Source organism: Nerophis ophidion, linkage group LG16 (genome assembly GCF_033978795.1).
Source record: "Nerophis ophidion isolate RoL-2023_Sa linkage group LG16, RoL_Noph_v1.0, whole genome shotgun sequence".
NCBI classification, from domain to species: Eukaryota; Metazoa; Chordata; class Actinopteri; order Syngnathiformes; family Syngnathidae; genus Nerophis; species Nerophis ophidion.
The window spans coordinates 9741037-9755363 of record NC_084626.1 but is presented as its reverse complement, the minus strand read 5'-3'; the positions used below and the strand labels follow the sequence as shown (position 1 = coordinate 9755363).

The following is a 14327-nucleotide window of genomic DNA, read 5'->3' as shown; positions in this document are numbered from 1 at the left end:
TTCAGTACATATTCTGTGCAATTGACCACTAAATGGTAACACCCGAATAAGTTTTTCAACTTGTTTAAGTCTGGGTCCACGTTAATCAATCTATGGTAAGAATGTGCTCGTAATGTGAGTTATTACTGTAAATCAGACTGAAACTGTATGGCTATAAACAGAAACTGCATTTACGACTGTTGTTACAAGATGGCATGTGTGATGAGTTTTTTTTTGGTTTACATGTAAATAGCGTTAATTAATTTGTAAAAACCTGAATGTGGCTCCCACCGGTAGACATCACAGCGTCCATCTTCCCCCTTGACATTTAAAATGGCCGATCCATTAATTTTTTCTTGCGGTTTTGAAAAAAAATTGCATAAAATATTGGGATAAACAAAATAATTGAAAGGGTGAAAATGTGTCTTGTTAGCATTTTTGCGATTGTGAAAAAAATGCATCATGTTGTGTAGCAATTTTAAGTCCAAAAGGCTCCATCAGTTCATGCTCACAGATTTAGGATTTAGGTCTCGTCTGAGAGCATGGTGCAGGCTAGGGAGAAAGAAGCGATCCGATCTACATTCAGTAATTAAAGGCCTACTGAAATTAGATTTTCTTATTTAAACGGGGATAGCAGGTCCATTCTATGTGTCATACTTGATCATTTCGCGATATTGCCATATTTTTGCTGAAAGGATTTAGTAGAGAACATCCACAATAAAGTTTGCAACTGTCGGTGTTAAGAGAAAAGCCCTGCCTCTACCGGAATCAATATTCACATTGATTATAATGGGAGCCTCCAACAAAAATTGCTATTCGGACGAGAAAACGACAATTTCCCCATTAATTTGAGCGAGGACGAAAGATTCGTGTTTGAGGATATTGATAGCGACGGACTAGAAAAAAAAATAAAAATAAATAAAAAACGAGTTAAAAAAAACAAAGACGCGATTGCATTGGGACGGATTCCATCCATCCATCCATCCATCTTCTTCCGCTTATCCGAGGTCGGGTCGCGGGGGCAACAGCCTAAGCAGGGAAACCCAGACTTCCCTCTCCCCAGCCACTTCGTCTAGCTCTTCCCGGGGGATCCCGAGGCGTTCCCAGGCCAGCCGGGAGACATAGTCTTCCCAACGTGTCCTGGGTCTTCCCCGTGGGCTCCTACCGGTTGGACGTGCCCTAAACACCTCCCCAGGGAGGCGTTCGGGTGGCATCCTGACCAGATGCCCGAACCACCTCATCTGGCTCCTCTCGATGTGAAGGAGCACCGGCTTTGATTTGAGTTCCTCCCGGATGGCAGAGCTTCTCACCCTATCTCTAAGGGAGAGCCCCTCCACACGGCGGAGGAAACTCATTTCGGCCGCTTGTACCCGTGATCTTATCCTTTCGGTCATGACCCAAAGCTCATGACCATAGGTGAGGATGGGAACGTAGATCGACCGGTAAATTGAGAGCTTTGCCTTCCGGCTCAGCTCCTTCTTCACCACAACGGATCGGTACAACGTCCGCATTACTGAAGACGCCGCACCGATCCGCCTGTCGATCTCACGATCCACTCTTCCCCCACTCGTGAACAAGACTCCTAGGTACTTGAACTCCTCCACTTGGGGCAGGGTCTCCTCACCAACCCGGAGATGGCATTCCACCCTTTTCCGGGCGAGAACCATGGACTCGGACTTGGAGGTGCTGATTCTCATTCCGGTCGCTTCACACTCGACTGCGAACCGATCCAGTGAGAGCTGAAGATCCCGGTCAGATGAAGCCTTCAGGACCACATCATCTGCAAAAAGCAGAGACCTAATCCTGCGGTCACCAAACCGGAACCCCTCAACGCCTTGACTGCGCCTAGAAATTCTGTCCATAAAAGTTATGAACAGAATCGGTGACAAAGGACAGCCTTGGCGGAGTCCAACCCTCACTGGAAATGTGTCCGACTTACTGCCGGCAATGCGGACCAAGCTCTGGCACTGATCGTACAGGGAGCGGACCGCCACAATCAGACAGTCCGATACCCCATACTCTCTGAGCACTCCCCACAGGACTTCCCGAGGGACACGGTCGAATGCCTTCTCCAAGTCCACAAAGCACATGTAGACTGGTTGGGCAAACTCCCATGCACCCTCAAGAACCCTGCCGAGAGTACAGAGCTGGTCCACAGTTCCACGACCAGGACGAAAACAACGGATTCCGATGTTTTTAAACACATTTACTAGGATAATTCTGGGAAATCCCTTATCTTTCTATTGTGTTACTAGTGTTTTAGTGAGTTTACGTCGTGTACGTCCACGGGTGTCTTGACTCCAATGTCTCAGGGGAGTCGACGGCAGCTGTATGGACAGCACAAGCTCAGCTGATATCCAGTAAGTGGCGACTTTTTAACCACAAATTTCTCACTGAAACCTGCTGGTTGACATTCGTTTGGGATCCATGTTTGCTTGACCGCTCTGATCCATAGTAAAGTTTCAGCTCCGGGAATTTTAAACAAGGAATCACCGTGTGTTTGTGTGGCTAAAGGCAAAACTCCCCAACTCCATCTTTCTACTGTGACTTCTCCAATATTAATTGAACAAATTGCAAAAGATTCAGCAACACAGGTGTCCAAAATACTGTGTAATTATGCCGTTAAAGCAGACGACTTTTAGCTGTGTGTGTGTGCGTAGCGCTCATACTTCCTAAAAACGCGTGACGTCTTGCGTAAACGTCATCATTACGCGACGTTTTCAAGACGAAACTCCTGGGAAATTTAAAATTGTAATTTAGTAAACTAAAAAAGGCCGTATTGGCATGTGTTGCAATGTTAATATTTCATCATTGATTTATAAACTATCAGACTGCGTGGTGGGTAGTAGTGGGTTTCAGTAGGCCTTTAAGTTTGTTCCATAATGTTTCATTTATGGATTTGAGGACACATTTTAGGACTGGCATGTAAGGGTTCAGATTATGTTCGATTATTTTCAAATAAAACCGTCACTCTCAACTATTTACAGTGGATTTTGTACCAAATCCCACTAAATTCTCACAAAAACTTTGGAACCTGGGGTGTAAGCTCAAAGAGTTTATGTGAAAGAAATCAGAACACAAAAAGCTCCGCCATCATCCACGTGTCTTTTAATGTGCTGCCATCCTGGCAATCCTCCTATAAGGTTGATGATGTTAATTTGAAGTCTCTGTGCTTTACGTGTGTTCTTACTTGTTCCAAGTTTTGGAATAACTCTTGTCTCCCTTAAGCGACTGTATATCCTTAGCCACGTGGTTCTCTTGCTTGTCTAGCGGCATCCTGCTATTCCCCAGCTTTTTTTGGAGGCCCTCTGAGTGGTTGCCCCCCTGGTGGCCAAACCTGGGACTGACCCTTCCTAGGAGTCTCTGCACCGGGCTGATCCTTGAACCGTCGTGCTGGTGCTCTTCCTCATCTGTGTCGGCGTCGATGAACTTGTTGATGGACGCGTGGTGGAAGGTGAAGATGTTTTGAGGTAAATTCTCCGGGCTCTTGCTGGCGATCCTGCTTCTTGCGGGCGTGTAAACTGATGCCTCTGGGCTCTGTAATGAGACACTATCTGAGAGGCCCCCTGTCCCTGAATACCTGCCAACCCTCATGGAGTGGGCTTTGGGTGGATTGCTACAATGCAGACCCTCGGAGCTATGTCCTGTCAGCGGTGTGGCGATTTCCTCATTGTCGTTCTCCAAGGTGGGCTCCAGACTTGGGTAGGTGCTGACCCTGGCGGGATTATTGCAATAGGAGAAGCGAGAACCTTCAGGGAAGTCAGTGGCGCAGCTGATGAAGCTATCGATACTGGACATGCTCCTCACATCCATCACAACTCCCATCTCAAACTCAGCTCTCTGCCTCCCAGCTTTACATTTGTCCTTGCTGTTAAGGTCCGGCTGTGATCTAGTCTTGGCCATCTTGTCGTACATCTCCTCCAGTGTCTGAGCACTGAGGTTCTGAGGGTTGCCTGAAGGTTTGGCTTGCTCCTGGTGGCTTGATTCCAGGTTCTCCTTGCTGCGGCTCAGCTCAGACTGGAGTTGAGTATCCCCTTTGTGCGGCATTTGAATCACATGATTGACTTGTACCATTTTCTGAGCTTCCGTTTTGTCCACCGTGACGTCCATCAGATTCACGCTGCGTCCAAAGGCGTCCTTCATGTTCATGGATATGATGCTGCCATTTCTCTTGGCCCTCTCCAGCGCTTCCCTCCGTTTGATGGCTTTCTCCTGCCTCTTTTGTTCTTTGTAGAACTCAGAGAAGTTATTAACGATGATGGGGATTGGCAGGGCGATCACCAGCACCCCGGCGATGCAGCACAACCCCCCTATGATTTTTCCCAGCAGGGTTTTTGGGTAAATATCTCCATAGCCTACTGTGGTCATTGTAATGGTTGCCCACCAGAACGACGCAGGAATGCTTTTAAACTTGGTGTCCTCCTCATCCTTCTCGGCAAAAAACACAAGGCTGGAGAAGATCATGATACCCATGGCCAGGAAAAGAATAAGAAGTCCCAGCTCGTTGTAGCTCCGACGGAGGGTGAAGCCCAGAGACTGAAGACCTGTGGAGTGACGAGCCAGCTTCAAAATACGCAGGATTCGCATGATCCTGAAAATCTGAACCACACGTCGGACGTTCTGGAACTGCAGCACGCTCTTGTTGGACTCTGTCAGAAAGATGGTGACGTAGTAGGGCAAGATGGCCAGCAGGTCGATGACGTTCAGCGGACCCTTGAAGAACTTCCACTTGCTGGGCGAGGAGAGGAAGCGGAGCAGGTACTCCATGGTGAACCAGGCGATGCAGACGGCTTCCACGTGGGCCAGCTGGGGGTTGTCTGTGGGGTGACCGAATTCATCCGTGTCCTGCAGCTCTGGAAGAGTGTTGAGGGACAAGGCGATGGTGGACAACACAATGAAGAGGATGGAGATGATTGCCAGGATCTGAAAGTAAACAGAAAACAATCAACATCGTGTCATTTACCTTTATCAGTCCGTTCACTGGCTGCTATACTTTTCAATCATGTTCACACGGCACAAAGTTTCCTCACTTTCGAGTTGCTGCTTTTCATGAAAGAAAAACCTGCTTGCTCATGGGCATGATGAGCCTAGATGCAAGAGCTTCACAACCTGGTTTTGCTACACATCTTAAAATACAGTGATGCTAATTATCCATCAGTCAGCAACACAGGTGGGAGTAAAAGTTTCATTGTTTTATTTTTCTTTAGCAAACTGACTAACCTAGCATAATATTTTGTATTTGACGTACACTGTAAAAACCCTAACCATAACTTTTACAGTAAAATCCTGGCAACTAACTGCCTGTTTTTTTTTTTATGTATGGTCATTGTTATTACAGTGCATTACTGTAAAGGAAAAACAATCCGTGCCAGTATTTAATTGTAAAATCTGCGACCTCTGTTTTTTTTTTTACAGTGCATCCTTGCAAATGGAAAATGCCGCAATTGTTATTTTCACTGTGAATTTCTGCAAATGAGCTGCCAGTTCTTTACTTTCAATACATTTCAGTTGTTTTTGCAGTCCATTACTGGAAATGGAAAACCAGTATAGTAACATTCCAGGTAAAATCTTTAACAGTAACATTTGCGGTCATTGTTTTTTACAGTGGATTATTGTAAATGAAAACAACATTGTTATTTTTCCGGGTAACTTCTAGTGACAGAACCACCAGATTTTTACCATTTAAACCTTTTGGCATTATTTATTTTCATGTCACAATTCCAGTAGCTGCCATGTTTTTTTTTATTTTTTTACTGTAAAATCTACGGGCTTTTTTTACATTACTGTTAATAGAAAAACGGATACAATTGTATTTTTTACAATTTGGCAACTGATAAACCAGTTTTTCACTGTCAAATCTACCGTCATTGTTTTTACAGTGCATTACTTTAACGGACAAACGTCACAGATTGTGTTTTTTTATATATATATAGATTTTGCATTTATCTTTACAGTGCATTACTTCATTAAGAACATTTAATTTTTATGATAAAACATGGCTTTTTTTTTACAGTGTTTATTTTTTCAGGTGGTTAAATAAAAGAGGAGCGGCTCATTGCCATTAGGAATAATGTTTTCTATATCATTAAGTGATTTTATATATTTCATTCAGCAATTTTTGTGTAATCACATTGTTTTCTCCTTGTTAAGTCTTTGTTTTTTTTATATAAAAATGTATTTTGTTTTATTTTTGGTGTCTGCCACAGATGAATTGAATTTACACTATTTCTTACACAAAATGTTTTCTTTTTTCATATGAATTGGTTTTCAACAAAGCTGAAGTATTACTGTACATATGTCTGATAAGTTGCAAATGATCGGGCCCCTCTAACGATATCTTGTTTTGTCAATGTGAAAAAGCAGACTTTAGTACTGAACATCTTTGGTTTGTTTTGAAACAAACATTTGATAATTATACATTGTTTGTATTGAGAATGGACAAAAAAAAAAGGGTAAAAAATGCGGAATTTCCAGATTTTTGGATGCCATCTGTGTTGTGTTGACTTTCTTCTTGGCAAAACCTTGCTTGGCCAATTACTCACAAACAGGACAAACGAGCGGTAGAGCCAAGCAATGTCTGATAATGAAGGTCCTACACAGTACTGTATGTACAGTAGACTCCTGATCTACAAAGCTGCAGCCTATAGGAAACTACTGAACATTCCAATCTATACTGTAAATATAATGTGACATGCGACTAAAAGTTGTAATGGCATCTACAAAGATGCTCTAGTTGAACTTTTCTCTCCAAAGTGTTGATTAAAACCCATGTCTGCACTTAAAAAAATTTTAGGTCAAAGTTAATAAGCTCTCTTGGGCATATTTTAATTTTGTTTTGTTTTGTTGAAAAACACTCAAGGTGAGCAGCCGGAATTTTTATATGTGACTGCTTTATATTCAATCGAGCTGCATCATGTATTTCACTTTTACACATATTATAATAATTTATAAAAGGGTTTATTTATTGATTAGTTGTATTACTTTTTGGTATATCATTGCTGATATACTTTACTGTCCGGGTCCGTATAGTTTCCGTTCATTCTATTTCTAATTCTGAAAAGCAAATAAAAAACAAAATGAGAGCCGTTTTTCGATTTTTATTATGTACGGCAGATTTTCAAACAAACAAAAAAGGGTTGATTTTAATTAAAGTCTTTCCATAAAATTGGATTTTGTGCTGGTTTCCAGATGAACACAAAATGTTCATCCAAAATACAAAAACGCGTGGTTATCTGTGTGATGACAAATTGAACCAGAAGCAGTATTTTAGCTTTTCCTTTGCGTTTAGCATGTTTTTAGCATAACGCTAGCACCTTTGTTTAGCAGGAGACCTATCGTCGTTTCAAAAAAGTGTCATTAAAATAGTTGTCCAACTTCTGTTTCAGAAATTAAAATAGATAAAATGGCCCGAAATGTTTTTTTGATTTGCATTCAAGAAATGGAAATAAAATGAACGGAAGGTACACGGACCTGTCTGTTTAGAATCGGGCACAGGTCCGTTTAAAATCAGGTATTTTAGTAAGTTATTGTTTTGGTATATTGTTACAAATGGAATTAAAAAATGATTTTTAACACAGGAATGCGTGCGGCTCTTTACCGCCACCCTAGTATGGAAACGTATGTAAATGAAAAAAGATGGGGAAAATATATATATTTTATTTGAATATGGTTTCTGTAGGAAGACCAACATGACACAAACCTTCCTAATTTTTAGTAAGCCCACTAGTTAATATGTCTGTGTTTACGTTTCACTGCTGGGAGTTAATGATGAGCGCCGTTTTGTCCTACTAATTTTAGCGCAGCAGTTTGTTTACACTAGCGGTGCATGTTAGATCAATCGCCAGCTACCGGTTGATCGCGGAGTGTGTGTCACTTGATCGCGAGGCATTAAAAAATGTAAACATACGACGTCATTTCCCTCACTTGGTTGACATTCACGGCACCCGAGGCTCTTGGGTGATGACGCTGGCTGCTGCGAGCTTAGACTTAATACTTCTTCAGACTCTCTCGCCATACCGACTGTCAAAACTGTAAAGACGTTTTTCACAATAAAATTGCTGCCCCATCCTGCCTGCGCTGGCAATATAAAAGTCTCAGAAAACTAGCACATACAGTACAAGCTAGCGAGCAACGGAGTTAACTATTATGTATTTTTTGCAAAGGGTATACAAACGAGTACGGAAGCTGGATAGATAAAAAGCTGAAAACAACCACTTTCATGTGGTGTTGGAAAGAGAGGAGGACGTCTTCCACCTGTAAATTGTGGATCCTGTCTGATTGCAATCAATGCAAGTCACCAGAATAAGGTAATACACTAATTTATAGTCTTGTCTTCATGAAAAACAAAAACCTACATGTTTGTATTTTTTATAAATACAAATATAAATGAAGGCTTTAAAACTATGACACCTGTAAAGTGAAAACCATTTCAGGTGACTACTTGTTGAAGCTCATCAAGAGAATGCCAAGAGTGTCCAGAAAAGTAATCAGAGCAGAGGGTGGCAATTTTGAAGAAACTAAAATATAAAACATGTTTTCAGTTATTTCACTTTCTTTTGTACAGTACATAACTCTGCATGTGTTCATTCATAGTTTTGATGCCTTCAGTAACAATATACAATGAAAATGCATAGAATGATTTTTGGCATACTGGAGTCTATTTTCCTTGTGCCTGGTAGTCAGAAGTGGGATGCGCCTGGGAGTTCTGGCATGGAGGCCTTCATCTCGTAGTGCGCGCCTTATTGTCTGGGACGAAACCTGCGTTCCCCCCTCTGCAATCTCCTGTTGTAGCTGTTACTCGGGGGTTTTTCAACACTGTACGCTTCAAATACCGGACAGCAGTTGCACACAGCATCCTCTTTCTACCACGCCCAGGTAGTGTTTCCACTGTGCCTTTAGCTTTAAACTTGCGAATTATGCTCCTAACTGTGTCTCTTGGAATGTGTAATGTCTTTGCTATTTTCTTATATCCATATCCTTTCTTATGAAGGGAAATTACCTCCTCTCTTGACTTCTTTGACCACTTCCTGGATTTCACCAGGTTGCAAATACACCATTGACCATCTACAAGAAGCTGAGCGTCACAGTCTTTTTCAATCAGTTTAATTGTTGCTCGGTTATGGTTCTAATCACATCTACAGATGTTTTCAACTCCTAATTGAAAAGACCTTATTCAAATTCTGTTCTTAAGAGTTATGATCTTCAAGGGGTTGAATAATTTTGTCAATGAGATATTAAGAGAAATGACACTGTTTGGTATGTTACAAAATATAATGTTGTAATTCAAGTTGCATTTGTCTATTTAATGCATCTTTATTTGATATGACTATAAACAAAATACGGAATAAATGTCCAACTTGCTAAAACACCAAAATTGTGTGGGGGTTGAATACTTTTGATCACAACTATATATATATATATATATATATATATATATATATATATATATATATATATATATATATATATATATATATATATATATATATATATATATATATATATAAATGCGTTAATTTCGTGTTAACTCATCAATCTATTAACGGCGACAATTATTTTATCGCGCATTTGCGTATGTTCTTTACATGCTTTTATTTTGTTAACGCCTATTGCTGGCTCCTGTGGAAAAGGAAGGAGAACGCAGAATAAAACTAAACAAGCATGGAGAAGAAGGGTAATGCAACATAACCTTTACAGGGTCATATTCATTATAAATTACTTCCAGGCAGTGGATTTGACAGAAGTAAAGTGGTTTGTAGCCACTGCCATGCTGAATTTTCTTATCACAAGAGTACTTCCAGTCTAAAATATCACCTTAACACGAAGCACAATTTTGATGCGAGAAAACCATTCAACAAAGCAAACAGTGCAGCCAGGCTTCGGCAGACTACGTTAAATGCAGCGTGGACTGTAAAAGTGACAACTTTACAATGTGTAGCCGTAGTTGCTCTCATTGGGGACTACTGGACATCAATCGGTAAGCATAATTACCTGGGAACTCCAGTGCATTATATTGATGAAAAGTGGGTGCCGTATTCACATAATCTGTCTATAATGAAAACATTATGCTGAAATATGTGCGGGGCACTTCACTGAAATTATACAGTGTTAAAAGTGTGTTTGCACAGTAAATGTTATGGCACTTTAATTCATACGGCAGTACATTTAAAATTAATGGCCGTCAAGTTCTAAGAATGAACAAACTGCACCGAGTTTAGTGAGATTCTCTGAAGGAACTCCATTATTAACATGGACTTTACATTCCAGTCCCGTGTAAAGGAAATCCCAGGGGTGAAGTGTTTTGTGCTTCACCCTTTCTTTTCTTTCTCCCTGATAAAAGAAAATGTTTCTGCTGTTACCTCAGAAATTGCCTGTTCGGATGTTATGATTGTGGCTCAGAGATTTGTATGTAGATTACATATTTTTTCCATTACAAACAGAATAATTTAAATACCCTGGCAGTGGCAATAAGCTTGATGTTTGTATTTACATTTTTTGAGTTGATTTTCATAAAATATGATATTTAACTGCTACTGACTGCTACAAGTACTGATTTTGTTTTGGCGCTTTTGTTCGAATGGGAAAATATTCCAATGAAGGTGCACAAAACTACTTTTGAATTTATTATTGGGTTTTGCGTATACAATGCAGTTAATCGTAATTAATCAGAGAAACACTGCGATTAATTCTGATTAAGATGTGTAATCGTTTCCCACCCCTAATATATATATATATATATATATATATATATATATATATATATTTATATATATATATATATATATGTATATATATATGTATATATACAAACCAGTTTCCATATGTGTTGGGAAATAGTGTTGAATACAATGATTTGCAAATCCTTTTCAACTCATATTCAGTTGAATATGCTACAAAGACAACATATTCAATGTTCAAACTGATAAACATTTTTTTGTTGTTGCAAATAATCATTAACTTTAGAATTTGATGCCAGCAACACTTGACAAAGAAGTTGGGAAAGGTGGCAATAAATACCGACAACGTTGAGGAATGCTCATCAAACACTTATTTGGAACATCCCTCAGACATGCAGGCTAATTGGGAACAGGTCGGTGCCCTGATTAAGTCTTTCACAAAGGATGGGGTGAGGTACTCCCCTTTGTCCACAACTGCGTGAGCAAATAGTCAAACAGTTTAAGAACAACGTTTCTCAAAGTGCAATTGCAAGAAATTTAGGGATTTCAACATCTACGGTCCATAATATCATTAAAAGGTTCGGAGAATCCGGAGAAATCACTCCACCTAAACGGTATGGCCGGAAACCAACATTGAATGACCGTGACTTTCGATCCCTCAGGCGGTACTGCATCAAAAACCGACATCAATCTCTCAAGGATATCACCACATGGGCTCAGGAACACTTCAGAAAACCACTGTCACTAAATACAGTTCGTCCCTACATCTGTAAGTGCAAGTTAAAGCTCTACTATGCAAAGCGAAAGCCATTTATCAACAACACCCAGAAACGCCGCCAGCTTCTCTGGGCCCGAGTTCATCTAAGATGGACTGATGCAAAGTGGAAAAGTGTTCTGTGGTCTGACGGGTCAACGTTTCAAATTTGTTTTGGAAATATTCGACATCGTGTCATCCGGACCAAAGGGGAAGCGAACCATCCAGACTGTTATCGACGCAAAGTTCAAAAGCCAGCATCTGTGATGGTATGGGGTTGCATTAGTGCCCAAGGCATGGGTAACTTACACATCTGTGAAGGCACCATTAATGCTGAAAGGTACATACAGGTTTTGGAACAACATTCAGTATGCTGCCATCTAAGCGCTGTCTTTTTTATGGACGCCCCTGCTTATTTCAGCAAGACAATCCCAAGGCACATTCAGGATGTGTTACAAAAGCGTGGCTTTGTAAAAAAAGAGTGCGGGTACTTTCCTGGCCTGCCTGCAGTCCAGACCTGTCTTCCATCGAAAATGTGTGGCGCATTATGAAGAGTAAAATACGACTGTTGAACGACTGAAGCTCTACATAGAACAAGAATGGGAAAGAATTCCGCTTTCAAAGCTTCAACAATTAGGTTCCCCAGTTCCCAAACGTTTATTGAGTGTTGTTAAAAGAAAAGGTGATGTAATACAGTGGTGAACATGCCCTTTCCCAACTACTTTGACATGTGTTGCAGCCATGAAATTGCAAATTAATTATTATTTGCAAAAAAACAACAACAAAGTAGACGAGTTTGAACATCAAATATCTTGTGTCTGTAGTGCATTCAATTGAATATGGGTTGAAAATGATTTGCAAGTCATTGTATTCGGTTTATATTTACATCTAACACAATTTCCCAAATCATATGGAAACAGGGTTTGTAATTTTTATTTTACTGAATGAGATACTCAGTTTCTACATCAAGTAAAAAATGTGGGATTTACAATATTAACTATGAAGGATAAAACACTGAACATTGACAACATTTGAACATCACACCCTCTATTATTTTACAATCAAGCGAAACGCAACAAAAAGGCAACAAACACAGCACAATATCTACTATATACTGAAGTGGGTCTTTGGTCCTGAGTGTGAAATCTAGCACAAGGTCAACATTGAGGTAACATTCCAAGATTAGTAGCGTTCATAAGTGTTCATGAGCTTTAATTGATCTTGACAGGGGACTGCTAGTACACTTCGGCCTTTGCAGGGAGAGCAAGGTGGGAAAAAAGTCCTCACTGACTCAAATGACCATTAAAGGGTCAGGACAACATTTGACCTTCCCCGAAATAACTCACTTTGGCTCCCAGGAGACGCAGGTGATGGATGAGAAGGTTTGACTCATTAGAGGATGGCACAAAGCACCGCAGGGAATAAAAACAAGTGACATATTAACCGTATTCTGAGGGGTGACACAGTAGTGAAGTGAATTATATTTATATAGCGCTTTTCTCAAGTGACTCAAAGCGCTTTACATAGTGACACCCAATATCTAAGTTACATTTAAACCAGTGTGGGTGGCACTGGGAGCAGGTGGGTAAAGTGTCTTGCCCAAGGACACAACGGCAGTGACTAGTATGGCACAAGCGGGAATCGAACCTGCAACCCTCAAGTTGCTGGCACGGCCACTCTACCAACCGAGCTATGCCGCCCCAGTAGAAGTCGTCATTTTCAGGAAAGTGCAAAATGTGGAGAAAATGGGAAAAATCCAGAGGCCTGACAATGGAATTAATACACATCAACAACAAGAACGGTTGGTGTGTGTGGTGGACTGCTCGTCACAGCAAGTGGAATCAGGTTGAAAGCACGAGCTCATGAATCACGCTGAATGTAAACGACAAGCCAAGCATAACACCCCCCACCCCCCCATACCCCCTGCACCTGAACATATTTTGTCTTGATTCACCTTTTCCAACGCCGCCCACTCGTCGCTTCCAAGTTGCTATGAGAAGGCAGGGATGTTATCTCTGCACGGAGAACAAAGTTGGAAGACACTCCCTGCTCTTGGCAACCCTTCATTTGTGAACTTTGATAAGATCATGTGTGGGATTGTGGGAAACACATTTGCATTACATCATACCTTATTTATATACAAAACTCCAAACCAGTCAAGTTGGCACGCTGTGTAAATAAAAACAGAATACAATGATTTGCAAATCCTTTTCAACTTATATTTAATTGAATAGACTGCAAAGACAAGATATTTATTGTTTGAACTGAGAACTGTCATATTTTTTAGCAAATAATCATTAACTTAGAATTTAATGGCAGCAACTCATTGCAAAAAAGTTGGCACAGGGGCATTTTTACCACTGTGTTACATGAACTTTCGTTTAACAACACTCGGTAAACGTTTCGACCAATTTTTACAGCTTTTCAGGTGGAATTAGTTCCCATTCTTGGTTGATAGACAGCTTAAGTCAGTGGTTCTTAACCTGGGTTCGATCGAACCTGAGGGGTTCGGTGAGTCGGCCTCAGGGGTTCGGCGGAGCCTCTGCCACGGAGGTCAAGACACTCCCAACTCATCCTGAAAATAAAACTTCTCCCTATCGAAATATTATGAATATTCCACCAAACAATGTTCCCTCTAATTTCCATCTGATTTGCAGGTGTATAATAAGTTGTGAGTTCATGCATTGTGTTGGTTTTGTTCTTTGAACAAGGTGATGCTCATGCATGGTTCATTTTCTGCACCAGTAAAGAAAACATATAACTCTGTCTTGAATTTGAAACAAACATTTTTTTTTAATTTTTCACTAAATAATAGTATGGTCAATGCACATATGAAACTGGTGGGGTTCAGTACCTCCAACAAGGTTAAGAACCGCTGGCTTAAGTTGTTCAACAGTCCGGGGTCTCCGTTGTGGTAT

At 40.7% G+C, this 14327-nt stretch overlaps 1 protein-coding gene across 2 annotated transcripts in view; it reads right to left on the bottom strand.

Annotated features, from left to right (window-relative positions):
* Window positions 1–2133: 2133 nt before the first annotated feature.
* Window positions 2134–14327, bottom strand: part of LOC133570059 (potassium voltage-gated channel subfamily B member 1-like) — a 158165-nt gene continuing 145971 nt past the window's right edge. For both annotated transcript variants that reach the window (XM_061922703.1, XM_061922704.1), the window contains exon 3: window positions 2134–4902. In XM_061922703.1, the coding sequence (XP_061778687.1) occupies window positions 3166–4902 (1737 nt within the window). In that variant the 3' untranslated portion in view covers window positions 2134–3165. The remainder of the gene's footprint in view (window positions 4903–14327) is intronic.